General features: G+C 37.3%; 1 protein-coding gene across 2 annotated transcripts; it reads right to left on the bottom strand.

Moving 5' to 3' along the window:
* Window positions 1-1,217: 1,217 nt before the first annotated feature.
* LOC306848903 (ral guanine nucleotide dissociation stimulator-like 1) lies at window positions 1,218-27,881 on the bottom strand. 2 transcript variants are annotated; one of them, XM_079383697.1, is made up of 18 exons: window positions 27,452-27,881; window positions 10,999-11,109; window positions 9,460-9,668; window positions 8,451-8,525; window positions 7,988-8,181; window positions 7,747-7,871; window positions 7,428-7,643; window positions 6,947-7,050; window positions 6,345-6,429; window positions 5,951-6,040; window positions 5,712-5,798; window positions 5,470-5,502; window positions 5,228-5,349; window positions 5,049-5,138; window positions 4,448-4,628; window positions 4,108-4,359; window positions 3,312-3,426; window positions 1,218-3,206 (listed from the first exon to the last, which is right to left on the bottom strand). In XM_079383697.1, the coding sequence occupies exons 1-18, from the start codon at window positions 27,593-27,595 to the stop codon at window positions 3,019-3,021; spliced, it is 2,421 nt and encodes an 806-aa protein (XP_079239823.1). In that variant the 5' UTR covers window positions 27,596-27,881; the 3' UTR covers window positions 1,218-3,018. The 2 variants fall into 2 exon arrangements, with proteins under 2 accessions (XP_079239823.1, XP_079239824.1); XM_079383698.1 differs by lacking the exon at window positions 27,452-27,881 and adding an exon at window positions 15,149-15,376 and having other exon boundaries at window positions 1,223-3,206.

Here is a 27,881-nt window from a genome sequence, read left to right as displayed (position 1 = left end):
TTCAGGAGATATGACACAAAATACATCATTTGGTTATGGCGGAAAGTCAAATGTGTTTTTGGTGTTTTTGCAATGGCTCCATTTCTGAAAATGTTTTGGGCCACAAACTATACAAGTGTACCAAATTTCCTGCTTTTAAGAAAAAGTGAAAAAAAAATTCACATATCACCTGGACTATATATAATTGTTTTAAATAGAACACAATATAATCTAATATAGCCTAATATAACATCATTTTATGTGTATCCTGTTAATGAGCTACTTATTCTCACAGTATTTTGGACCTTATACCAGATTTATCAGGGTGCTGATAAAGATTCTGGCAGTTTACCAGTTAACATTATCATGAGCTCATCTGAGGGGAAAGAAGCAGAATGATATTGGATGTGACCAGACATATATGGAGATATCGAGCTTTTTGAGGCTCTGATAGGCCTCTGAGACACTTGGTCCATAATCCAGGCCTGTCCCTCCATGGAGTTTACAACTCTGATGACAACCAAACAAGATAAGATATGGAATCTCATAAAGATTTGAAACCAGTGGTAAAAAAGCTGCCTCTACACTTCTGCTAATCATGAGATAATGGTGATGAGCAATGCAGTGGTGACGTGTACATTTGTCAAAGCATCCACTACTGGCTTGAGCAATCTGTGCTAAAGCACAATGTTATTTTAGTATTAACTTAATTATGTACTATTGTAGATTTTATTAGTATTTTTAAATGAATGTTTTCTATTTCCAGTTTTCATTTTAATTTTAAGTTTCAGTAATTTTCAGATTAACTTTTTAAATTTTATTTATTTCAGTAAAGCTTTAATTTCATTTAATACTTCAATTTAGTGTCTAGGCAACATTTCTAATTTTAAAAGTGTTCTCATTTAATATTTATATTTACTTTATTTCAAATACCAAAAACTATTTTGGTAACACAATAAGGTTCCATTTGTTAACATTAGTTAACTATATTAGTTAATGTGACTAACAATGAAAAATACTTCTAAAGCATTTATTAATCCATGTTAATATCAATATTTACGGTCATCCAATTGGTAGTAGTTTTGGTTTTAGTTAACAATAACACTGAAAGAGAAACAGACAAGAGAAGAATTATGAAACAAAACCATTTGAATGAATCAGTCAATACCTGTCATTTTCTTATTATGGTATTTTAGGTGTGATGCAAGCAAAGTCAATTTCAGTCAACGTCCACAGTACTTTCAGAGAGTCTCCATTTAATTCATGAAAAGTATTATTCAAATTAAAAAAACATCATAATGATAATAATAATTTATTCACTGACTCTCTGTACAATTCTTTGGTAGTGAAGAAATATTCAAAATAAAGAATGGAGAAAATTCACAAGTGCTGAATAAATTTGAATTAAGACAAATTAATCAAAATACAAACACTGCTGCCCCCACTACTGTTAAAACACTACATTTTTTACCTGGTTGAAAAACTGTTAGTGTCATCCAAGTCTTACGTGTTCAATGTAACAAACATAAGTTTCTTAATTAGTGTGAGGGAACAAAAGGCAAAAAAAGGGCATGTTTGGCACATTCTGTAATACATCTGAGTCAGGGCCAACTAAAGATTATTACATACCAGATTAGCAAAATTATGGGAATTATGTAGAGAAAGAACAGGATTAAGGCAAAAATTCCATAAGCCTTTAGGAACTATTGAAACTGGTGGTGTTAAAAACTATTTGTTTTAGTGTAAAACACATTTTTGTGATATTCACCGGGTGCACAGAAGTAGCATGTCTAAAATGCTATGGGAAACATCTTATAGGGTGACGGGGGTACAATGAGAGTGATTATTGTGCTGGTTGATGGAAATGACTGACTTGTTTTAATACTCACTTTACAATCACACACTCATATTTCACAGCTTTTTTTTTTTTTTTTTTTTACATTTTCTCTTTTAGTTTCCAAAATCCTTTTTTCATAGATATTGTGGATACTTCATCTCTTACAAAAACATATGTATAAAAAAGAAACAAAAAGAAAAGTATATCATTAATATAGTGATGCTTGAAGACAGAAGAGAGGAAAGCTACAAAAAGTGGACCAAGTGCTCTTTTTAGTACACCCCTACACTATAGCAAGTGCACTTTCATAGAAGAAGGCAGCTCAATCCAGGTTTCCTAATAGAAACCCATCCTATTGGTGCTGTGTGACCACACCTTAAAGACACAACATGGATCCAATCATGAAAGGAAACACCACAGACTTGATAAAACCAAGCAGGAACCAATCAGAATGCATATTTTCTGCATTCGTCACACAGCTCACAATATGAGAAACACAGAAATAGAGATAAAATGCTTAGAATAGGCAGAAAAAATAACTTCATACATCTTGTTTCATCATAGATACCTACCGTTTGTGATTTCTAATGGAAACAATTTTGCACTTAAAGATGGAAAGTAAATGTAATTCTATGGATTCTTAGTGAGCCAGTCTAAGCACTTTAAGTCTAGGGGTACAATCCACATTGTCCACACAGTGCACAAGTGGACAGGAGAAGGACACGTTGAAGACGACATCACAGCTACTGCAGTTCATCTTCAATACTGACGCAAGAGTTCCATCATTACCATTGATAAAGGCAACATGGTTGTCGTTTAACTTCTCTTCCCACAGCTTCTTTCATTCGCCTCTTTCTCTCTGAGAAAGTCGTGTAGGCCTCTTGGCTGGGAAGAGATGTGCCGTTATGCAAATACTGATGAGGAGCAGGAGACTTTCCTGCACTTGTGCAAAATATCCAGCAATAGGGAGGATGGGATGTGTCTTTTGTGGGCCAGGTGGGGAGGTGGAGGCACATGCTACTATTAACATAAGCCTTTCATTTCAAAAGGCAGCATGGAAGAACTTGAGATGTCTAAATTAGTTCTGAAATGTTTCTGAAGACAATAAACTGCCCTTGAAATAGTTTATAAAGGCCATTTTCTAGTACTCCACCTGCTGTAGTCTTTTTACAAAGCCTGTTCTGGTCCAAAAAGGTCAGAGGTCACAGTGTGACCTTGCTGAGCCTGAGGGACAGACTGGAGCGTTGCTGTGTGCGCGGTAGTGTGGAGCTGCAACGACTGCGCAGCTGAACCGGCCTCCCCTCAGAACCACGCAGACGCAAGAGGAAGTCAAAGTTTGCAGATGTGCTCATGGCGTAAAACACGTTGGCGTTGTCAGGGATGACCAATTCTGGAGAAAGAGGGGAAAAAAGATTGTGAAAGTGATGTTGGCATTCCACCATAACAAACCAGATGATATATTCCAGCAACAAGATTTCAAACGGTCATGTTGTACCTCTCTCCTCAGAGATGACCTGCACTAGCTCGTAGTCAGCAGCCTGCTCACCCTCCAGGTTGTGTTTGGCCATGGCTCGAGAGATCAAAGCTGGAGTTTTGTCCTGACTGGTCAGCTGCATAGATAAACAATGATGCATTTTACATCAGAAAGTCTTCTCTCTATGAATTTAGTGCTATTAGAATAGTTTTTTTTTTTTAAAAACACTAAATATGAGGATTCCTTTTCATTTTATATTATAAAAACAACATGTACTCACATTTAAAAAGCAATCGATACTGTTTAAGAAGAACAACAAGAAGTGTTAAAAAAAATTAGCAATTAAAGGTGCACTAAGCAATTTTTGTGCTTTCAAATATCAACATTGTTTGGGGAAAAATCACTTAGTGCACCGTTAAATAATTGCCTGTTATATATCCAAAATAATTCAAATACTATCTGGAAATATTTGTTTACATTATTTAAACATTTTAAAATTCAATGAATCACTATTATTATTATTATCCATTGAATTTAAATTATTTCTACAAAAAGGTGAACTTATGTACTTAAGAACTTTGATGGCTTTGACAACTAGCTGAAATAAAATGTATAACTTTTTGTTATTTCAAGTAAAGAAAATATTCATGGTTTTAGATTACTTTAAAAACCCTTGTTGGTAATCTATCAGAAACTAATCATACTAAATATATGACCAGTATATTAACAATGTATGTTTTGAAATCTGGATGTATAAGCAAGAATAGACTGTACAAACTCATAAAACTAGATTAATAATATTCAAGTGCACACTAACCATAATACTCTTGTAGAGGTTTCCGTTTCCCTGTTCAAGGCTTACTCGGATGATGCACGCATCCTGAGCTTGTGTGTTATAGGCAGGAGGAAAACCAGGTGATGTGGGGGACATGGGCATCAACGAGATGGAGCGGCGGTGCATGCAGGGGGGCCCAGGCAGGGTCGGAGAGGCCAGAGATATGGAAGCGCTGGCTGTAGAAGAGGAGGTGTCCATGGAGTGCAATGAGGTGCAGGAGGAAGAATCTGACAGCTACGGTAACCAAACAGATGTGTATTTAATACACTGTTTTAATACAATAGTATATCAATAATTTGGTCATGAATTAAGATGTTTGTACCTTCTTCAGATGAGTGTCGATAGAGTGTGTGGGTGTCATGCCTTCACTCTCTGAGGGACTAGAGTCACTGGAAGACACACTGACCGAGTCCATGCTCTCCCCAGAGCTGCCAGTAGGAGGCGATCGAGGACTTTCTCTCACAGGAGAGCTTGTGTTCGTGGCATCGGTTCCTAAGAAGAGTCTAGTGAGGTTGGAAGGACAAAAACAAAACAGTAAATAAATTATTAGAATTTGTCATCCTCTTTGAATATGCAATATGATTCAAAAGTTTTGGGTCGGTACGATTGTGCTCTTATGCTCACCAAGGCTTCATTTGTTTAAATTCAAAATGCAGTTAAAACTGTAAAATTGTGAAATATTTTCTATTTTCATATTGTTTTAAATGTAATGTTTTAAATACCTATAATTTAAATAGTTTATTCCTGTGATAGCAAAATTTAATTTTTTAATGCAACTTTTATTAACATAAATGACCTCAAAGTTAACAGACATGGACTATTGAGTCACAGATCTATAATTTTGATTTAATAGGGTCCTAAGAATAAAATACTGTCGTTTTAGATTCCATCAAGATTCATGATTTTGGCTTTAGGTCACTCACAGGCTTAATCTCTTCACCATGCTCTTGCGGGGTTTCGGTGACGTTGGGCTGTTGTCTCCCAATCCTTCAACTTCACAAGACAGCGCATAGCTGCAGGAAAATAAGAGAGAAATATTATTTTTGAGACTTACACAATATTCAGAAGAAAAAAAGGCATGTAAAGTGAAAAATGTGTGTACCTCTCCTCCTCTGAGTACTGAGGCTGACTTTTAAACCAGCGCAGGAATGCGGGATCAGAGGTCAGACAGTAACTATTACACGCAGACTGCAGGAGCTTAATCTGAGCGATCACTTCAAACTCCTGCAAAGAGAGATTTTATTCAACATTCCCACAGATCTGAATGCCTATAGCACTGAATAAGAGATTCATCAGATGTTTTGACTATAATAAAGACTAAATAATAAGGAACGTTGTACTTACTCTGCGCCGCTTTTCGAAATTAATCAGTCCTCCCTGTGAAGCACAGATACAGACTTTAGCCCAGATTCTCCTCATCATTTTACTCATGAAAAATTTTGATTAAAGTTCTTGTGAATCCAAAAGAAGGTCAAATAAACCTTGGTAATGAAAACCTCAACGGTCTGGGAATGTTTGGTCAGTAATAACATCAGAGATAATTCTTTTTGTCTGGAAATGTGTGGTTGGATGTGCAGCTGACTCACCTCCACTTGGTCAGGCAGTGCTGTATCAAGCATGGTCAAATCTGTGAGAAATGTGCCCAGGTATGGAATCGTCCCCTGCATGGCACCCTGGAGACAAAAAGTTAGATATATTTTTGTTGGCTTTAAGGTAACATTACACGTTTTAAACACAATATTTAACTCTTGTTCTGTTATCACTATATACTGACACAAGTTTTTTTTGTTTTGTTGTTGTTTAGTTCTGGTTTTTACTAACTCACCATCTCTTTCTGTAACTGCAGTCTCTTGTGGGATCTTTTCTGGTGATCTTTGGCACAGCTGTCCAGACTGGCAAATTTTGAGGTGCCCTCCTGTGAAGATCAGAGAGATATCATTAGTTTTTCGCAGGCTCAGGAGGAATTGGCCCCATTTTCTGTACTTTTTTGTGTTAAATAGAGTTGAAACTACTACACTCTTATTGTACCTGAAAGCATCATCAAATTAGCCTAAAATGTATTAAACACATTTTCAAAATACAAACACAACAGGCAAAATATTTACTTTATTTTTATTTTATGTATTTATTTAAATGTTATCAGTTAATACTATAACTTAAATGCCTCTGTGCAAAGAAAACACAACAGAACTGAAAAAGAGACGCGCACGTGAGCTCACCCTCATTAGCAGTTCCCTGCTTGTAAGGTAATTGTTCTGGTCAGAGAAAATATCGGAAAGCTCTTCAAACATCTGCATGCTATCTCTAAAATTGCAGAGTGAAACAAAAACAATCTCAGAGCATGTCATTCTTGATATCATATAAAAAAATTCACTACAGAATGCACAACCATTCAAAAGTTTGACTTTTATGTTTGTCAAAGGTAACATTTAACACTCAATAATATTTCTTATTATCACTTGAAAATGATTGTGCAGCTTAATGAAGTGTGGAAACTGATGTAGCGTCTGTTTTAGGGTGTTTTAAAAGAACAGAAAACTTGTGGAAGAGCATTTATTTAAAATTATAATGTTTTGTAACATTTTAAATGTTTTACTGTCATTTTTGATCAATGGAATGCATCCTTGCTGAATAAAAAAGTGTACATAAAAAAAAAAAAAAAACTTTTAAAATGGCATTAATTTAGAGACTTCACAAAGAATCATAACATAACAGGTAAACATAACCAATGTTATTGAAAGGATTTGAATAATTTCACCAGTCTATATACTTTTTAGAAATCATGAAATGACTGACAGACTTGTTTATTGACAGAACTTACTTGGAAACAGAGGCCCACACTCTCTTCAGTCTGTAGATGGGGTTGGATTGCAGCGCTGATACTATGGCTCTCAGAGATGAGAAGTTCTTTCGAATGCGACACTCCTGAGAACATGTTAATCCATGTTTATACATTTTCATTTACAAACGGTCCTAATGAGACTTTATCAGAAATCCTTTGGGAGGCTGAAAGTCAATATTATGTCTACTTTGGTTTATCTAGATCTCATCTAAAACAGTTATGTCTTACAAAGAAATGGATTAGGTGTCAGTCTTTACCCAAATGCACCAAGTAAATGCCTTTTGAAAAAATATATTCCAGATCAACTTCAGGCTTTATCTATATCTAAAGTTTTGCTAGAATAATCACACAGCAGACTGATTTAGCTCCAATGAGCCTGAAGTGGACAGGTTTAAACGTGAGCAAAACATAAGTCATACTGGGAGGTGTGAGGTGCAAATGTGTGTGTTGGGTTTTGCACCTGTGCAATGTCGATCCAGCGCTGGATGATGCGAGCACGCAAATGCGGGCGTATCTGCCGCTGACGGAGGATGGTGCTGACCACGCACGCAGTTACTGCATTAAACTGGGTGATGGTGGCACGGATGGTGGGCGCGCTCTGTTTGCCGTCCTTTTTATCGCGATGAGACCAGATAGCACCCAAACAGTGATGAGGAACCACCTTCTTAAACAACAGCTGTGGAAAGAGGAGGAGATATTTCATTGCTTGAGCCAAATAATGTACAAAATAATAATCATGTTCCCTTAGTACTGATTTAATCTAGGTTTCTCTCTCTCACCGCATCCATATAAGTCAGCTGCTCTGCTACAAGGTCAACCTCGAAGGAGAAGAAGTCCTCCTGCAAATCGATTTCCACTTCCTCATCTTCCCCAATGCAGAAAGGGTTGGTGTACTGAAAGCCTCCTGCAACAAACGGACAGCAGGTGTTTTTGTAAGCACAGGAAGACAGAACAAACATGAATAGACAAGAAGTTAGATAGGGTGGATAAAATTATTAACAGTAACCGGATATGACTTACCTTCAGACTCATTTTCTAGGCTGGCCTGGACACGCAATTCTTCTAGCAGACTCTGAGCCCGGCGCATTGGCTCTGAGCCTGGCATGGCCTTCTGCAGGAAACCCAGCACACGATGCAAGCTTGGATATGATGGAGGTTCCTGGAAGTCCTCTGGACACTGATCCAACCAGGCTCTTAGAATAGAGGCCAAAGCACTGAACAAAATAATAATAACACATAGATGCTTGTATAAACCAGAGAAAACAAGATGGCGCAAACTAGTGAGGGAATCTCTAAGTACAATTCAGCTGCAATGCTTTTATTTCTAATTGCTTCTAAACACACACACACGCATGCACACAGTATCACAGTGTTTGACCTCTATTTTTAAGCTTCCATGGAAATGAAACAACAAACACGAGAGCTACTCGGAAGTCACTGCAGATACAGCGGCACAGATAACCACGATGATGACGGAACTCACGTTCTCACAGCAACTCTGCTCTCTCCAGTCCGACACTGGTTATGCTCCCCCTCACAATCCTCAAAACAACCATACCTGAGAACGAAGAGAGAAACCAACCTGTGAGCATTCTGACAAATGGTAGTAACCACTGAACAAGGACCCAAAAAAAAGTTATAAAGTGGTCATATTATTTTTAATTACTATTTTTATTACTTAATCTTACCCATGTAGTTCACTTTTAATTAGTAAAGATTTGTAAATATCCAAAACACTTAATCTATGTTTTATTTTAAACAACAAAATAATAATAATAAAAAAAATTATATAAAACATAATTTTTAGTTATAAAATCATACTTTGATGCATTTAAAATGTGAAGTATATTGCACAGTTCCAGGGTTCCCACATTTTCAGATAAATAAATTATGATTTTCCATTAAAAAATATAATATATCAGGTATAAAAATAAAACAATGTATTTAGATGCATTTAAACTGCAAGGTGTAATGCATAGATCCAGGTTTCCCACATTTTTAGATGAATAAATTACCGTGATTTTTTCCCAGTCACTTTATATGTCTAGATATGGATTTTTAAAAAGCAGTTTCTAAAGATTGCTTTTACAAAAAGCAATATCTAGTGAAAGAAATACTTGAGAAGTGAAAAAATTATATTGACCATTGACACTTCCATGACATTTTATTAATTTCCATGAATTTTCCAGGCCTGGAAATCAGACTTTTAAAATTCCCTGGTACTGTGTGATCCCTGTAGATCTAATATTTTGACACACATCCAATTTTTTGTTTAACCTGTTTACATTAACGCAACCTTACCAACTGTGTTTGCATTAATACCTCGAATACCAAATTTGTACTTGCTTAGCTGCGTGACCACAAAATTCGACCTCTCTTCACTAAGCATACATGCAAACATGAATATTCAAAACAGCCCATCGGAATGCACGCAGGTTTCACCTGACATTTATGAAGTGTGCAATCAAAAACATGCACACAAGAGTACACACCTGTCCAGCAGCAACTCCAGTACACTTTGTGTAGTAGCAAAGGCCCTGTACGTGGAGAGGAAGATACTGGTGTAGGTCAGGTCATTATCACCAAACGCTGTGAGGAGTGTCTCTACCAAACGTTCCAGAGTCCCTGCCCGGATACTCCTGATCTTACACGTCTCCAACTGGCTGACTGTGTGACCTGGGGGCAAGCGGTCACCCTCTGCCTGAGAGAGCAAAGGAGAAGGAGAGGAAAATACTTTGAGGTCAATTCTAAAGCATGCACTCAAGTAGTGTGCAGAGAAACAGAGAGAAAAGCAGAAATAAACAGGGGAAGAAAAAGAACTAGACCCGGGTAGTGCAAGCACACTACAACAGGAAACTCTACAATCTGCTTTTAATCAGAGCAACCCTCCTCCTCCCTCTCTGAGACATGCTGGAAAGTCGGCAGACTTCTTACAAATGCTTCATTAGTTGAAAAAAATATGGTTCACACAAAAATAAGTGATTTAAAAGTAGGCCACAAAAAGGTGAATGTCACTGAAACAGCAAGAATACTAAATCTTCTACACAAAAAAAATAAAAGAATTGAGTTGCAATTCCTAAAACTAGGTCAAACATTAAACACCATGACCTCTCCAAAACAGGGCTTTAACTGGTGTCGAAAAGTAAGACATGTGCTTTCTTTTAATCGCAATGTCAAACAAATTTGTTTACATTTTTGTAGCATGATTACTGTAAAGCGAACTTGCTTTTGAAATCATGAATGCCACATTTATGAAATGATTCTACATTAAATTAAATAGTTTTCACTCGACACCCATTTAGTGTAGAAACAGCTGTGTTAGAACAAACTAAAGCCCCGTGGAAATCAAATCAGCTCATAAGTGCTTTGTTTTTTGATGTTGATTCAGAAGGGTGTTGACAATATGGAAAAAGTTATTCAAGGTTAAAGCAACAGATTATACCATATTCACCACTGTAATTCGGAACGGAGCCATAACAGCATGCCTTCATAAAATAACAATGTTGTATAAACCTTGAAATTCATGCAGCAAATTTTTTGGTTGAAAATGTGCAACAGAGAACAGAGTTTAAAGTTTTCCTGTCACTAAAACACATAAGTAGTGATAACATTAAGGAAAACATAAGGTAATTTGAAGAGTGTTTTTGTTCATACAGTAAAAGCCAATGGGGTTCAAAACAACACGATTGAGACATTTTTTTAAAATAATCTTTTGTGTATAAGAAAGTAATTCATACAGGTTTGGAATTACATTAATGTGAATAAATGGTGATAGAACTTTCATTTTTGGCTTTTACTTTTACCAAACAAACAACTCTATATAAAGTTTTACACGTTTTCTTGTGACCATTCATGAAGACTAATGACCAAAACACTATAGGAACCCCACAACTACATACATCCGTAAACCATAAAAAGCTTTAAAAGGTCACCCTTAATATGGCCTACTGTCTGGCCGGCCCAGCATGGGCAGCCGAAGTGTTTCTTTAAATAAGAGTGGAAGTGCATTCAGATCAAAGGCCTCCTCTCACCCCTAGCCATCTTGCGCCTTTGTTAGCCGCCTGCTGGATTTGGACCCTCTTCAGCGTCACGTTGTATATGGCTCCTTCCTCGACCTCCTCTCCCCAGTCCTGCACAGAGCTCTGCAGAGGGGAAAAAAAAAAAACATTCAATGTTACTCCATTTGGAATGTCATGGCGTAAAACTGGGGAACAACATGTCTCAGTTCGGCATAAACAGGAACTCTGGCTTGAAATTTTAGTATCAAAAGACTGACTGAGGAGAGAAAATGATAACTCATTTGGAGGAAGGAGACAGAAAGAGGGGGAGAGAAGAGAAATGAGATCAGAGCTGGCATGGAGTTTTAAAAATCAGCCTAAGAGCTTTTACAGATTCTTAACAGTGAAGGATTTCTCCATCCAGCCTTGGAGTTCAAGAATCAAACTTAGCCTGTAAACATATACATACACACATACAGGCTTTCTCAGTCAGACACACACAAATACAAACAGTATAATGGGACGACCAACATTAAGTGTATGGGTGAGTGGAACCTTTCAGGGTGTGCACAGCTTAACTTACATATTAAACTGTCAGACAGCGAATATAGATAAATTCTGCCTACTTTAGTCAATAACACTAAAGTAGAGCTGTGGTATACGAAATCCTGCTCAATCTCTCATATCCAAAAAAATATTTGTCTATAACTTCCATTTTTTTATTGAAAAGGTCGGGGATTTGGATGACAGCAGATCTATATGCGAACTTGCATTCGATTGAAAAGATTTTAATAAAAAATTATGAGGTTAAATAAAAAGAAATAACATTTAGAAAATGCCAGCATTATGCAAAAATCACTTTTATAGGATGTTTGAACACTGTCATGTGGCCATAAATCAACCCACTAATTTGTTTATAATCCCAATCAATTATAAACAGCCTCTCCAAATGAGCAGCTCCAGATTTCTCCCAATGTACACGTCACCATAAGGAAAAAGTCCCGCCCATTTGTGACGCTCTCTGCCCTATTAGCACAGACACAGCCCTGAGTGAGAAGCAGCAGTGTGACATTACTGTTTTCTTGATGTAATATTAGCTGCTTGAGATATACGATGTCAGCGCTAAAGAGGCATTACAAATGTTGTGTTTTGGGATGCACCAATGAACATAGGAGTCTCCATAGACTCCCGTCATCTGAGCTGCTGAGGACGTTGGTTGAATTTCATTTTCGAAGCAAATATCCCGGAAAAAAACGTTAAAGTCCCCTATATGTTTCAGGATCAATACCAATGCTTTGTGCATGAACGTCGGCTCCAGACGAAGTATCACGCATTTGTTGGCTAATGTTGCTAAAGCTATGGCTGTTTTCACTGGTGCTGCCTTCACGTGCTACCAGAATGATTGTAAATAGGAATTGCAGAAAAATTGCATATGAAAGCAATGTGAAGTCGACCGCTTGAATTTGTCGAGCTCATCACATGTGCGACTTTAAAGTTTGTGATAGCAGCTAAGGCACAACGAGGCCAGCTGTCATTATTTTTAATCGCACCATGCTCCTCGTCTGTGTAATTCATAAACGATAATTACGCACCGTACAATCATGACTGATTTTTAAACAGAGTATGTTTTCTGTAAAGATAACAGGCTTGAACTAATAGTGGAAAGTTTATTTGTATGCCGAAGCTTGAGCTCTTGAAGCTCTGCCCTCTTCTGAAACGGGGACAGGAGTACCTGCTCATTTGCATTTAAAGGGACACAAAAATGGCGCGTTTTGGCTCATACCCTAAGAGTGGCAATTTTAACAAGCTACAAAAAATTATCTGTAGAGTATTTTGACCTAAAATTTCACATACAAACCCAGAGACTTATTTTACATCTAAAAAGGGGCATAATAGGACCCCTTTAAAGACAAGTCTCCTTCTTAGAGTGCAAATAAATAAGAAAATGACAAATCTTAATAAAAAAAATTACAAAATTAAAAAGGAAAAAAATAACTTCCAGTGGAACACAACAAAAAATACTTATATTTAAGACTTATATGAAGACTAGTTTTAGTCTGAAAAAGTATTGTTAACCTTTTTATGCTATCTCATAAGAGAGTAAAATGATTATTTATTTATTTATTTTTGCAGTCAAGAGACTGTGGGAAGACTTGAATACAGATGTTTAATAAACTGTTGCCTTCATGCACACTAAAAAATCCTTCACTAACGATGTCACCAGACTTTTTCCAAAAAGATTCCACTAGTCTGGAAAACGTCAGGCTGTACTGTGGCATCATAGACCTGTCCTTGGATTAATATGTGAATTTATCCAAAGCCATGCTAAATAGGTCCAACAAGTGTATCCAGCTCTCTTGGGTACCAAAAATGTATTTCTGATCCTCAGAAAACTTAAAAGTTTTTTCTACAATGTGTAATAGTTTTAAAAAAACATATAGCCTATGTTCATTACTTTCAAAGTCATTAACCCTGACATTACAAACATCTCCCTACTGAGCTTTTTCAATGTTGCAGCACATCCTGACTACATCTACAGTTTTATGCGCCTGAAAGAGTAACTGTCCCTGGAATGAAGTGGATCAGTCTGTCTGTATTTCCCGGGCCGTTTCCTGTACAGTGCGTTCAGAGAAATACTCAGCTGGTTGAGTCATGCAGTCTGCACTCAAAAACAATAGTAGGAGGTCTGCTCACCCACTGCCCGGACCCTGCCGAGTCTACAGTCTATGCACTCTGCTGCCCCTTTGTACTGGAAGAAATGTTTTCCAAAGTGGCTTTAAAAGCCTGCTCAGTGGCACAGGCAGATATTAGAGAGGGTGGGGCTACACGATGAAACAAAATAGTTTTTTTCTAAAATAAAAAAGAAGTGGAGTACTAGTACAGTGGCCACATGTGATCAGATTAGATGGGAGCTCTTTGAGGTTAGGTTTATTAGTTTAAATTATATTAGCTTTAATTTGGGGGAAGTCGTGGCTTAATGGTTAGAGAGTCGGACTTGTAATCCGAAGGTTGCGGGTTCGAGTCTCCGGCCGGCAGGGATTGTAGGTGGGGGGAGTGAATGTCCAGCGCTCTCTCCACCCTCAATACCACGACTGAGGTGCCCTTGAGCAAGGCACCGAACCCCCAACTGCTCCCCGGGCGCTGCAGCATAAAATGGCTGCCCACTGCTCCGGGTGTGTGTTCACTGCTGTGTGTGTGTGTTCACTGCTGTGTGTGTGCACGTTGGATGGGTTAAATGCAGAGCACGAATTCCGAGTATGGGTCACCATACTTGGCTGAATGTCACTTCACTTCACTTTATTTAGTTTAATTCTATTGTATTATAAATTGTAATTTGTATAACCTTTTCTTTTTAATTAATTAATTAATTAATTAATTAATTATATTAATATTTATTGCTTTTATTTTCATTTTTCTGATGCTAAACTATTATTATTATTATAATATTTAATAATAATAATAATAACGAGCAATGCTAATTCCATGGGTTCTGCTCCTAGAGATTGCAAAAATATAAAGCATCTATGTAAATATAATAATTATCTGATTTAAAAAAAAAAAAAAAACATGCAAATAAGTATTAAGTAGTTAGTAAGTATGTTTCTTTGTCAATTAAAATTGACTTTGAGACTTTAGATAACTTCAACACTATATTTTTTTAACAATAATGAAAGCCCTGAAAAAGCATTACAACGAATGGACTTTAAAAGCTGTGGGACAGTTGAGGACTCTGTTTAGGTTCCTAAAATCCTATAAACAAACAATGAAAGGATGCTGACCATGTTATCATCCCAAACAGAGAGGTTTTCTACCCCCTACAGCCTGCACACAAAAACAACACAACCCCACAGTCCATGAGAAACAATCCCTCACTGATAACAACAATAACAAGTGGGGTTAAGCCCATCTGTCCGCTTTGTTTTCGTCTGCAGCCTGGAGGCTGTTCATCATAAAAGTAGAAGTATTTCTAGAGTGAGAAACTAACGGGAACCGCCGCCTACGTGGAGACTTTCAGATCCAAATCAGCGTGTGGATCATAAACAGACGAGTGCGATGTATTGCTGCAGTAAAATGTAATTTAACAACATTATTTATATTCCCCACGACCCCTTCCCCTCCCCTCCCAAACTCAAAGCCGCAAAATCAACAGTGTGCAGGGGGCAAACGAACCGCAACTTCTTACCATTTTAGCTTTCCAAGCGAATTTCATGGTGAGGGCCTCTCTCATCGTCGGGTAGCGGCATTAGAACACAGCCCAAGTCCAGCGAGAAAGGGTAAAATGTTTTCAGGTATAGTACGCAGAGCTATCCTATGTGAATTGTCTTCCTCCAGCGCAGCGCAGCGCACACACATACACAGCCCGTCACAGATCTCTGGAGTCTGAAGCTGCTCTCTCTCTCTCCGGCTCTGCAGTCCACCCCCGCTTAGTGAATGACACAACTCCGCCCACTGCACTCTTTCTCCCTCCCGCTTTAGAATTTCGCTTTCTATTCCATTTTATTTTGGAATGCTGCATACATTTTTTAAATAACTTTTGTACACCATCGTAGATCAGCACTGAACATTAACAGTAACACCAAAGAAAGTTTTAAAACGCACGAGAACGGACAGTGCACGCAAAAATGAAAAGTCTATCATCACCCTCATATGACTCCAGAATTGTATTGTGAAAAGTAGTCGTTGTTTAGCAGAATGTTCAAGCTGTTTTCTTTTTTCATACAGTGTAAGAAGATGGTGATAATAGCTCTCAAAATATAGTAGGCCCAGTATAAGGTCAAATTAAACAATTAATTTAAACATCGATTATCATAGCTGTGGTTAATCATGCCATTAATTTATTTCTGAATGCATGCATTGATCTTATTATGTTCCATGAATGTTTCTCTTTCTTTCTTTCTTTCTTTCTTTCTTTCTTTCTTTCTTTCTTTCTTTCTTTCTTTCTTTCTTTCTTTCTTTCTTTCTTTCTTTCTTTCTTTTTTCACCTCATAATTTTTAATTAAAGTATTGTAACTTGATCTTCTGGTGAAGCTACTTTTCTCTGGTGACATATATCAGATTTCTCCAATCATTTTTAATTATCCTTTATTTTTATTTATTTATTTCGTTTTTTACCAAGGATTATTCCATTGAGATATAAATCTCTCAGGGAGTCCTGGCCAAAAAACAAAAATAAACCAGTCTTAAACCATTTTCTTACAATCTACTGCAAGTTCGATTTCAGATCTGCCTCCATCCAATCAACAATCAATGGATTCAACCAAGTTCCTAATCTGCCTTTTTTCATATTTCAGTAATCTGTTTCACTTGGATCTACGTCCCAGTAAAGAAGAAACTATACCTGTTGCTACTTCCATTACATCGCAACTTTAAGTGGCTCAAGATGGAAAGATTCTGATATGACTGGATGACTGAACTCAAAGAGACAATATGAGGAAGGCTGACGCTGTAGTTGATTGTCTGGATGAAGGTATTTTCCATTATGTCCCTTATGTGCAGGACGTCTGGCTTTTCATTTGTTTGAACCCAGTAATTAGCAGGTGCCATGTAGAGGACAATTAAGATGCCATAGAATCAGTGTGATGGTTAATGCAGCCGCACTGGGGAGCACAAAAGAAAGCATGTCAATGCTTTCTGCCTTTCACTTCCATCTTAACAAGGCCAGCGGTGAGATCATAAACTGCAAGGGCTAGTTTTATGAAGACAGATTCAAAGAGTACTCCTTCAAACTAAACATATTTTACAGGTCATGTTTCTCAGTAACAAACATTTAGTATATATAAAATAGTATATACAGTATATAGATTTTATTCTCTAATTTAGCCATTCAGCAGAGAATATTTGAACTTAAAGAACAGCACATGAGAAAGTGCTATTGGCAATACTTTACACTAGTTAACATTAGTGAATTCATCAACTAAAATTAACTAGCAATGAGCAATACATTTGCTACAGTATATCCTTTTTGTTAAATTATTATTATTAGATACAACTAAAATAAAAGCAACTTTTGATTTTAATGCAGAAATGAACATTTATTGATTAATAATTGCTTTAGAAGTATTTTTCATTCTTAGATCATGTTCTACTCTATTTAACTAATGTTAACAAATGGAACCTTATTTGTGCTTTTGAAAATTGGGTTCCCCCTGGAGGACTTTCCCAATCCAATTAGTGTACTCTATACTCCTCTAGAGTAGACTAACCTATAGTACAACTAGTACAACAATAACATCAATTTACTAGACTAATCCATTTGATAAGATTTTGCATATTTTGTGTCAATGTTAATGGACTAGATTAATAAAAAGAATTGACCAAATGTATCTCTTACAAAAAGCTGTTCTGGGGAACATCAGAACTTTTTTCTATGTGGGAAGGTACTTAAACTGTCAATAATAATAAATAATACACTTAATTGTTTTGTATATAGTTGCTTATGAAGGCACTTTTCAAAATAAAACCAGAACATTGTTTAGTCTAGTTCAAGAACAAATAATTTTCATTCTAGAATTTCATGGAATTTAGTCAAGCATTATGGTTAATCCCTGCGGTTAATATCCTAGAAACCAGGACCAAGATTGTATTAGTAAAAGTGCATGCGAGTAACCACAGGAGAACCCTGACAACCTATCACATGACTCCCTCAAACCAAACTACATCACCCTCAACGTCATGCCTAGTGACAACAAATTCAATAAGTGTGTTTGACATACAGAGGAGTGGTCCGGTCAGAGAAGGCTGGTCAGGGAGGGCAGTGGGGCTCCAGAGGGGAAACCCTCATTCTCTGGGATCCGCTCCAGTTCCCAGGCCAGTCTGACTGGGTGTCCTCTACTCAGCTGCTCCTCGGGGGCTCTGGGAAGCGTGGAGAAGCAGTGGGAGAGGTCATGACCTCTCAGTCCCCCTCAAGGGACAGCTGTTTGCTTTCAAAAGGGAGTGATGTCATTGCAGTGCACGACAACAAGGTCTGACAAATGGCAGACGCTTGGGCTGGACCCTGTTGACGTGCACACACACACACACACACACACATACACACACCTCTGATCTCATACACTATAGCCCTAGGGAATAGATAGAGATAGTGTGCAAAACCACCGCAGCAGTAGTGATGCCAGTCTCTAAAGGAAACACACTATATCATTTCATTACATTCAAGGTGTGGGAACTAAATCTATATTGACTGACCACTAATTTGTGAAAATGCAACCTGTTTAAACAAAAAACTTTTGTCTTCATTTAAGAACATAGAACCTTAAAAAATAATTATCCCCCTTCATTTAGTTACAAACTCAAATGATTATTTTCACATGCCCTAAAACATGCATTTCACATGCACCATTTATTTAAAAAATGTTCAAAATGTAATTTCTATTGGGTATTTTCTGCCACAGAATGCTATCTAACACAATAAATAATTTGATGCTGTGTTGGGAATTTTCATTCTTCTGTGATGCAACGTTCAGTAAGTTTTGGTTTTGTTTTTTACTTTTTTTAAAGTTTCATAAAAAAATTATTAAATTAATTAAAATTAATACTTTTTTAGCAAGGAAGTATGCATTAGATAGATCAAAAATGACAGTAAAGACTTACATTGTTACAAAAGATTTCTATTTCAACTAAATTCAGTTGATTTGCATTTTCTATTCATCAAAACAATCTAATTCTTGTTAGAAGGCAAAATAAATAAACTAGTGTGTCAGAAGAGTGTTTTAAGTGAATTTAAGTGCATCAAGGCGTCTCACATGTTTGGTGTTTTTTGTCTTTTTTTACATAATGCATATTTAACAGCTTATGCACACCATTCACTTTCACTGAATGAAAAAGACCAGATTGAACATCCAGCCTAACGTCTCCTTTTGTGCTCTGAGAAAAACAGAAAATCATACAGGTTTAGGAAAATGAAAGCTAATAAATTATGACAGAATTTTCATTTTTGGGTGAACTATCCCTATAGACATATACAGAGCAAAATATTTAATTGGTTGAGGGATTTTCTGGTGTTTATTTTCAGGTGGGGAGGCATGGGGGAATTCCTGAGCTTAGGAAACAGGCTTAGAAGGAAACTTAGGGAGCGTGTTTAGACCCCTAGGGAGACTGAGGATATCTGTTCTGTCGGCACCAATAGAGACATGCTGAATCGAAACCTCCCTAGAGTACAATCGCAGTCTCCAGTCAGTCTCTCCTCCTGCGGTGGACTCTCACACACAAATACACGTATACACACACAAGTAAACACACAAATGCACAGGGCCTGTGAAGCTATGGACCACATCAACATGAGTAACGAGACTGCTGTTATTGCACCACTGTGGGGGGAAAAACACACATTCCAGGAAATCTCCCACTTCCTGCCTGCAGCCTCCCAACTCTGTGCCCTTCGTCATTGTACCTGACCAACGAGCCAGCTATCATGTCAACACTGCCAAAGGCGCTCGCAAAAACCTGAGGGATAAAGAAAATGCGAGTCTAGTCCATTCTGTGTATGTATGGGAAGATTTACGGTCAGATTTTGGACTGCTGTGTTGCACCACCAGAGTTATAAGCTGAGCTGACGCAGACAGAGAGAGCTGGAGCTAGAGGGCGCTGGGAAGGAAACTTCAGTGGTGGCGTATCTCTCTGTGTTATGACGTGCCAGGCAACACTAGTCCTTCCTGGAGGTTCTTATTTGCAGAAGAGCTGTCTGCTACAAAGTTCAACATTATTCACACTGTAATCTGTGAGTCACAGAGTCATTCTCAAGAATCTATTGTTTCCATGACACTGTGAGATCATTTTCAAAATGCTGTTTGCTTTCTTTTTAAATCAACTTTACAAGAAATCAACAAAATCTAACACAAGCGAAAAGTTTGTGTCAAACGTTTGGAGTCGACAAAGTCGCTTTTTTATGCATTTATTTGACCAAAAATAAAGAAAAAACTGTAATAAATATAAAATATGATTAAAACTTAAAATATCTGTTTTCTATTTTAATATATTTTGAATAATAATTTATTCCTGTGATGACAAAGCTGAATTTTCAACATTACTCCAGTCTTCAGTGTCACATGATTCTTCAGAAATCATTCTAATATGCTGATTTGATGCTCAAGAAACATCTGCGTTAAAACATTGATAACATATTCATTCAAGGTTCTATAAAGAATATGAAGTTCAAAAGAACAGCTTTTATTTGAAATCTTTTGTAACATTATCCATGTATTTACTGCCATTTTTGATCAATTTAATGTATCCTTGTTGGGAAAAAAAAATGTTTTTACTGACCCCAAAGTTTTTGTACAGCTATACTACACTTCTTGGCACACTACACTTTCTGCATTATGTACACTTATTGAAGTATGCAAATTTCCTCACATGCATCAAATACACAAATGGCCTGTAACAATTGCCAAACCATGCAGTATACAAAAAAACACCACACTGCATGAAAAAATGTATCCCATGATGTAATGACCTTCCATTTTCACTGTAATGAATTAAAAATCTATAATTTTTCTTGCCAAATGTTTCAACTCCCAATGAGTTTTTAAAAAGGCTAAATAACTATTTGTTTTCATAGAAAACTGAATGTTGTGAAATACGTGTTCAGTGGAGTATGCTAGTATTCCACTCTGAACAAACCATTTTTTAGTTTCTCTATTTTCATTAACTTCCCTTTTCTGAGCGAGCGGTTTTCTTTCCCGTCTTATAAATCAACATCACTTAATATCACAGAAACATTACTGCAATCAACCAAGAGAGATGAATGAAGAACTGAAAGTCCTTGAGTAGCTCCTGGGGTTTTCAGATGAAAGAAAATTGAAACAAAACAAAAAAGAGAGCATCTTCCCCAATGAGCACCATCAGAAGAAGCAGAGGCTAGATATGCCACAGTGGAGACTCTGTCATTGTGAAATGTGAGGTCAAAACATCTGTTAGCATCAAATGGCTGGAACTGTGAAAGACTCTCACAGAAACTCATTTCCCAGAATCTCGAGAGAAGGAATGAAGGAAAGAAGGAGAGGAAGTGTGAGTGTTTATGTACCTAAATACTTGTTAACATGCCCAGTAGAGGGCAGTGTGAAATGATTCTGCAACGAGTTTGCAACGTTAGCATGGAACAGAATGAACAATAATTTTATGGCTAAGAGTTTTATTGTTAAGAGTTATGATCTGCTCCAAATGCCAATTTGAGTGTTTTACACCGAATCCAAGAAACATGTGACTCTTTCTTTTGTTATTCAATATGCAATCTTCTTTTTACTAGCAGTGTTTATATGGACCTTAAAATTACCACAACGTTTTTCTAGATTTATGTGAAAAATCTGGGTCATCTGGTTATTAATTAGTAGCCATTCACCAATAAAAAATACAATACAACATATTGTGCATACTTAACCATACTCAATTGGAACTGAAAGACCCTGAAATGAAAAAGCAAAATCTGATTTTCCAGAGGCCTGTCCTGTGTTTACAGTATAATAACAGAACCTGACAGGAACTGTGGCAGACTGATTATACAGTCAGCATTAAGATTATTATAATCATTCAAGTATGGGTTTAATACGCTCAGTGATTGGTCAAAAACAGAGAAAATCCTGGACGGCATCCTTTGATTACTAATATGTTGTCCAGTTGTTTGCAGCGAGTCAGTAGGTGTCATTAATCTTCCCCTCAGACCTAGAGCTAATAAGCTTTAATTAGCTAGTGTGGTTAGTCTGGTTTGGACCCCCACATTAGCAAAACCATCTGCCACCATAATCATAAACAGATGGATGGATGGATGGATGGATGGACGGACGGACGGACAGACAGACAGACAGACAGATAGATAGACAGATAGACAGATAGACAGATAGACAGATAGACAGATAGATAGATAGATAGATAGATAGATAGATAGATAGATAGATAGATAGATAGATAGATAGATAGATAGATAGATAGATAGATGTTTTATGGGGACATTCCATAGGCATAATGGTTTTTATACTGTACAAACTGTATTTTCTATTGCCCTACACCAACCCTACACCTAAACCTACCCCTCACAGGAAACTTTCTGCATTTTTAGATTTTCCAAAAAATTTATGCTGTATGATTTATAAGCTTGTTTCCTCATGGGGACCAAAAATGTAGATAGATAGATCACAGTCTGTCTGACTGTGATTCTGCTTATTCAGTCTGCTAGGAGTGTTTGCTGATCAGATAAGTAACTTAAGACTAATTAAATAACTTCAACACTGCGCCTGATCCTGTCTACTTCAGTTTCAACACCTACATCCCTTCTTTTTTCCTCTTCTACTGCTCTGACAGAGGGGACAGTAAGCCAGGCCACATGACAGGGATCAGGCCAGCCACGGGGGGAGAAAGAGGGAATGAATGGATGGGATGTAGGTGGGAGGAGGGAGCTGCTGTTTTTTGCTGTGTGAGGCTAAAGGAGACTGTGTGTGTGTGTTTGTGTAACTGCTGCAGTGACCTGAGAGGCTCCACACCTGTCATCTACCACAGCTAAGATGATTCATAGACCTCCCAGAACAAGAGTTTACCAACACACTCAAGCGCAATCTCTTTACAGTACCTCTAACACACACACACACACACACACATACACACATAGGCAGTGTCCTCATAAACCACCTTCATATTGTAATACCTCTGTCATACCCATGTCATTATACAAATTTGTGTCCTCATAAACCACATAAACATGCACACACACACACACACACACACACACACACACACACACACACACATACACACACGTTGTGTTTCCATGTTTTATGGGGACATTCCATAGGCATAATGGTTTTTATACTGTACAAACTGTATTTTCTATTGCCCTACACTAACCCTACACCTAAACCTACCCCTCACAGGAAACTTTCTGCATTTTTAGATTTTCCAAAAAAATTATGCTGTATGATTTATAAGCTTGTTTCCTCATGGGGACCAAAAAATGTCCCCACAAGATAAAACTTTACTGGTAATACTATCCTTGTGGGGACATTTGGTCGTGGAACATGATAAATACCAGGTACACACACACACACACACACACACCATTCCTCTCACACTTGTTTTCTCCATTATGCAAGATACACACATTCACATTCACTGGTCTACCCTGTATAACCCCTCACGCTATACATGAGGGGTATACATTTTCTGCCCCAGTTGAGTGATTTGCCATCTTTGGACTTCAGCCTGATGCGTCATACTGTCAGATTGAGGGTGACAGCAGTCATATTAGCAACTTTACAGTAATAACTTGTTACATTATCATACACTCATTGAACCAAACTCCACCCTGGAAGGTCAATAGTGCAGTCATGCAGACTGACATATCTATGGAGAATGCTATCCATTTATAATGGTACTAGAGCATGCAATATTAGCTCTATTCCTACATTTATTTATGCAACTGTTCAAAAGTTTGGGGTCAGTAAGTTTAAAAAAAAAAAAAATAATAATAAATAAAAAAAAAAAATAAAAAAAAAAATATATATATATATATATATACATATATATATCAAAGAATTTGAACATTTAAAAAAAAATATATAATTTAAATAAATATTATTATGAACTTCGTATTAATCAAAGAATCCTGAAAAATGTATCATGGTTTCGACAAAATATTAATCAGCACATCTGTTTTCAGCCTTGATAATACAAATGTGTCTTGAACATCGAATCAACATAGAATGATTTCTGAAGGATCATGTGAGACTGAAGATTGGAGTATGGGTTGATGAAAATTCAGATTTGCCATTACAGGAATAAATTACATTTTGAAATATATTTAAAGATATAAAAATATATTAAAATAACAGAAAAAACGAAATTTTAAAATATATTAAAATATAAAAATACATATTAATTTTTTTTAAATTGTAATATATTTAGTGTAGATGTAATATATATTTAATGTAGATTTATTTGCTGAAATCATATATTTGAAAGATACTTTAGATTTTGCAATGTACAATAAATAACAGAAAATCAAATGTTTTGGGAAGCTTAAAATGCATGCAAATTATGTAAAATTATAAAGCAGCACCAGTAAACCATCTTTGTCAGTATGCCTTGATTTATGCATTTTTGGTAATTTTTTGGCAGAGACAGCAGGGAAGGGACATGAAATTATCAAGATGAGAGAGGTAATCGGATTGCAACATTAGCCAGATTCAAACCTGCGTCTCCTATATAAGTACCTATATATACCACATCTGTCTGCATGTGCACCAACTACTAGGCCACAACTCTGATCGCTCATTCTCTTTTTATCCACTTTTACAGTGTTTCATTCATGACTACAGCACTTGTAGAAGCTCTAGTAGGCCTCGTGCTTTCTTGTTACCAGTTGCAAAATTACTGAATCAGATTCTCCATCACAACGCGTGACTCACTGAATGCAAGCAAGGAAACACCGGCTAGCAATCAACCATCAGTGTTGCTTTTAACAAAAAGAGAAGTGATGCAGAAACAGAGAATGCTTAGTTTGCGGTTCCTATATTCAGCATAATTACAGACACGCGCTTGCGGTCTGCGCAAAGCTTCCTCAATGTGCGATGGCACTGACCCATATTGACTTCTTCATGAGTGAATGTCAGCAACAGGGCTGTGCCATATAAGCTGAACATATGAGTGCAATGACCCCAGTCCTTGATCACTTGACTACAAAGGTTGTGCCGATGCTTTGCTGCGTCAAGCAGAAAATCAGCAGCTGTATCAGCATTTATGGCTGGTAAAATGTGCAAGAAGGGATCCAGAGCGACCTGACCCAGCTTACTTGAACTTTGGCCACCATCTTCATCATTAAAGCCACAAAAACAAAGCAATTAACGACCATGAAGGCCCTATCAAACTTTAACAACTCGTTTTTGTAACTGTAGCTAAGCAGTGGTTAAGGATATGTGAGTACAGCAAAGCTGTAAAAGGCTTTAAGTGATATAAACGCAAAAGTTGAAGCATTATGCAACCCTCTTTTGTCTATGAAAGAGCAATATTAAGGGGTTTCCAGTTTGAAGCAGTTGTGGAAGGAAAAATAATCCTGTGAAATCTTTCCGAGATAACTCTGAGAATGTCATGGCTGAGGTGAAGGGTGGCCGGGGTCCCACATGGCATAATCGAGAAATGAGAGTTTCAGATCTGTGGGACGTTCGTGGGAGACAAAGTCATTTTGTGTTGGTCTATGTATGTGCGCATATCTGTGAGTTTGGTATGCAATTGAATGTGTTTGAATGGATGTGAGTGAGTGTATGTGTGTGTTTTGTATGTGTGTGTGTGAACTATGTTGAATATGTGTGTGGACTGGACTCCATGGGTGAGTGTAGGGTGAAGTGACGAGGGAGCTCTCTATGGCCTCACTGTCAGAGGAACAATATGCTGCCAGAGGAACAATACTCGGAAACTCTCCAGAGGAAAGACTTGAGTCAGGATGTTGGATAAGGATGGATCTCTCTCTCTTTCTCTCTCTCTATCTCACTATGAGTTATGCTCCCAGAGCATTACATACTACTCTCAGAAATTTGGGCCATCTATGTTTCAAATATAAATAGTGCCAAAGTATACATTTAATTAAAAATGTATACCAAACTTTTATACTGGTATATATTCTTTACTGTTAGTATCTGAAGAAAAACATAAAACTAAGATTGCCAATAGAGTAAAATAATAATTTTTGATATATCTGACTAGTCTTTAGAAAGCAGAAAAAAAAAAAAATATATATATATATATATATATATTTATATATAGTATAAAGTCACAAAGGAGCACTCTATTGTCAGAAGAACATTATTATTATTATTATGTATATTTTTACTTATTTTGTAGTTATTATATTTTACTTATAATTGTTTTTAGAATTTTTTTACATTAAATTTTCCCTCTAAACTGACCCTCTAGCACATTGTGCAGTTTTTCTGACAAATCTACGTAAGTTCACACATATAGCCTACACTGAAGACACTTAACATGAGCTGTCAAACACTCACACACATACTCCCATTCCCTCACCATCCATCACTTATAACTCCACCTTACTGCTTAAATCTGTACGCTCCCTCCGGCAAGTAGCTTATGTTATGTTGCTAAATCTGTGTTTCCCTGAATTGAAGCATGCTGTTCCTGTTCTGGTCAGTGCTGGTCTTACAGACAGAGTCACCAGCGGTCAGTTCCAGTGTATGACTATTGAAAAAGTGCTGACAGAGAGAGCCTTTCCCACTCTGAAACCCACACAGACCATTACGACCACCACATGCACACACACACTCTATCCTCTTAACAAATTCTGCTGGTCAGTGAATATGTGGCCAGCAGATCTAGGGGCTTTCTTGAGAAAAAACATTTAGGCCTTTTTTTTTTTTACCTTTTCACCTCTGATTCAGCTTTCCCCGAATGGACTGGCTCCCATTCAAAAGTGCTAAAGTAGGACATTTTAGTTGAAGAAATATGAACAACATTGCACTGGGTAATAGGCTACAAATAGGTTATGAACAACTAGAAAGTCAACACACACACACACAAACTTACATTCATTAAACAAGTTCCTCCAACTGACATCTATCGGTATGAATAAGTTTAAAAAGTTTTAATACAGACTACTTGTCTGAGGAAACTTTATTGACTACAGTTTACTTTAAAAACATAGAAATACCAGAACGATGTTCCGTGAGGAACACTATTAATGAATCTATACAGCGCCGATCATAAAACGACCAGTGTTGTCCGACTCTCGAATGAATGACTCTTATGAGCCGGTTCAAGTGAACCAAATCCATACAGCACGACTGGTGGCAATCCATTTCCAATGAACAATTCTTATGAGTCGGTTCTTTTTAGTGAACCAAATCCTTACAGCGCGACGGGTGCAGTCCGATTCCCAACCGAACAACCCTTATAAATCACTTCTTTTTTGTGAATCAAAAACATAAATCTCCACCAGCGTAGTGTGATTCCAGAACAAATGACTCTTTTAAATCAGTTATTTTAGTGAATCAAACATATAGGCTACAGGACACAGCTTACAGTGCTATGATGTACTGTAGGCTACTATACTTAAACCAGCCTGCTGGTTACTGACTGTTTGTCCATATGACAAGTTTTACACGTTGTGTAATTACTCAGACGAATTTAAAAAATAGTTTTGGTGCATTTATTGGCCAATTTTTATGCATTTACTTTTAAGTCTAATTGAAATTTCTGCTATTGCAGTGTGAAATGCAACTTTCAGACTGCTGCTTGAATACAATTCATTCCTTCTGCATGCTTACATCTTTATGTAGACCAAAAACCAACACAATATATGTTTAATCCAAATCAGTTTACAGGTCATTTAACTTTGGATTCATCTTACATCTCTGAAAGACCCCAAACAACAAAGCATATAAAAGCTTAACTAAATTAAGTCCATTCACATGCTGAAAGCAAACCACCAATCGAGCACAGGCTACAATGAAATACATCACAGCAGTCTTGCAGACAAATGTAAGTGACCTACCCAGAAACGAGGGCTGCTCTCTGGTGACCGAGGTTGGTACCTCTGCAGGGTCACCCCTCCCTCCACATCTAGGTCCAGACAGTGTGGGATGGCCGGCCAGGGGAGCAGTGATGCCAACGGATAGTGCGAGATCATGATGCCCATGCAGGTTGCCCACACATGCTCAGGGCTAGACCCGGTGCTTCTTTGATAGCAGGCCTGTGTGTTTACATCTGTCTCGGAAGGGCTTTCTCACTTGCAGTTTTCCAGAGCGTGCCCTTTTGTCCGTTCGTGTGAAGTGGAAACAATCTTACAAATCTGTGTTTAGAAGTCCACAATTGCTGTTTCCCAACACATAAAAATAGTCTCTCTCTTTCTCTCTCTCACTCTCTCGACATCAGTCTAATTCGAGAAGAGGCTGGCAGCTTCTTGCTGTGGCCACATGATGAGT

Source organism: Barbus barbus (genome assembly GCF_936440315.1).
Source record: "Barbus barbus genome assembly, chromosome: 29".
NCBI classification, from domain to species: Eukaryota; Metazoa; Chordata; class Actinopteri; order Cypriniformes; family Cyprinidae; genus Barbus; species Barbus barbus.
The sequence above is the reverse complement of the archived record's forward strand: the minus strand, read 5'-3'. Positions and strand labels throughout refer to the sequence as shown.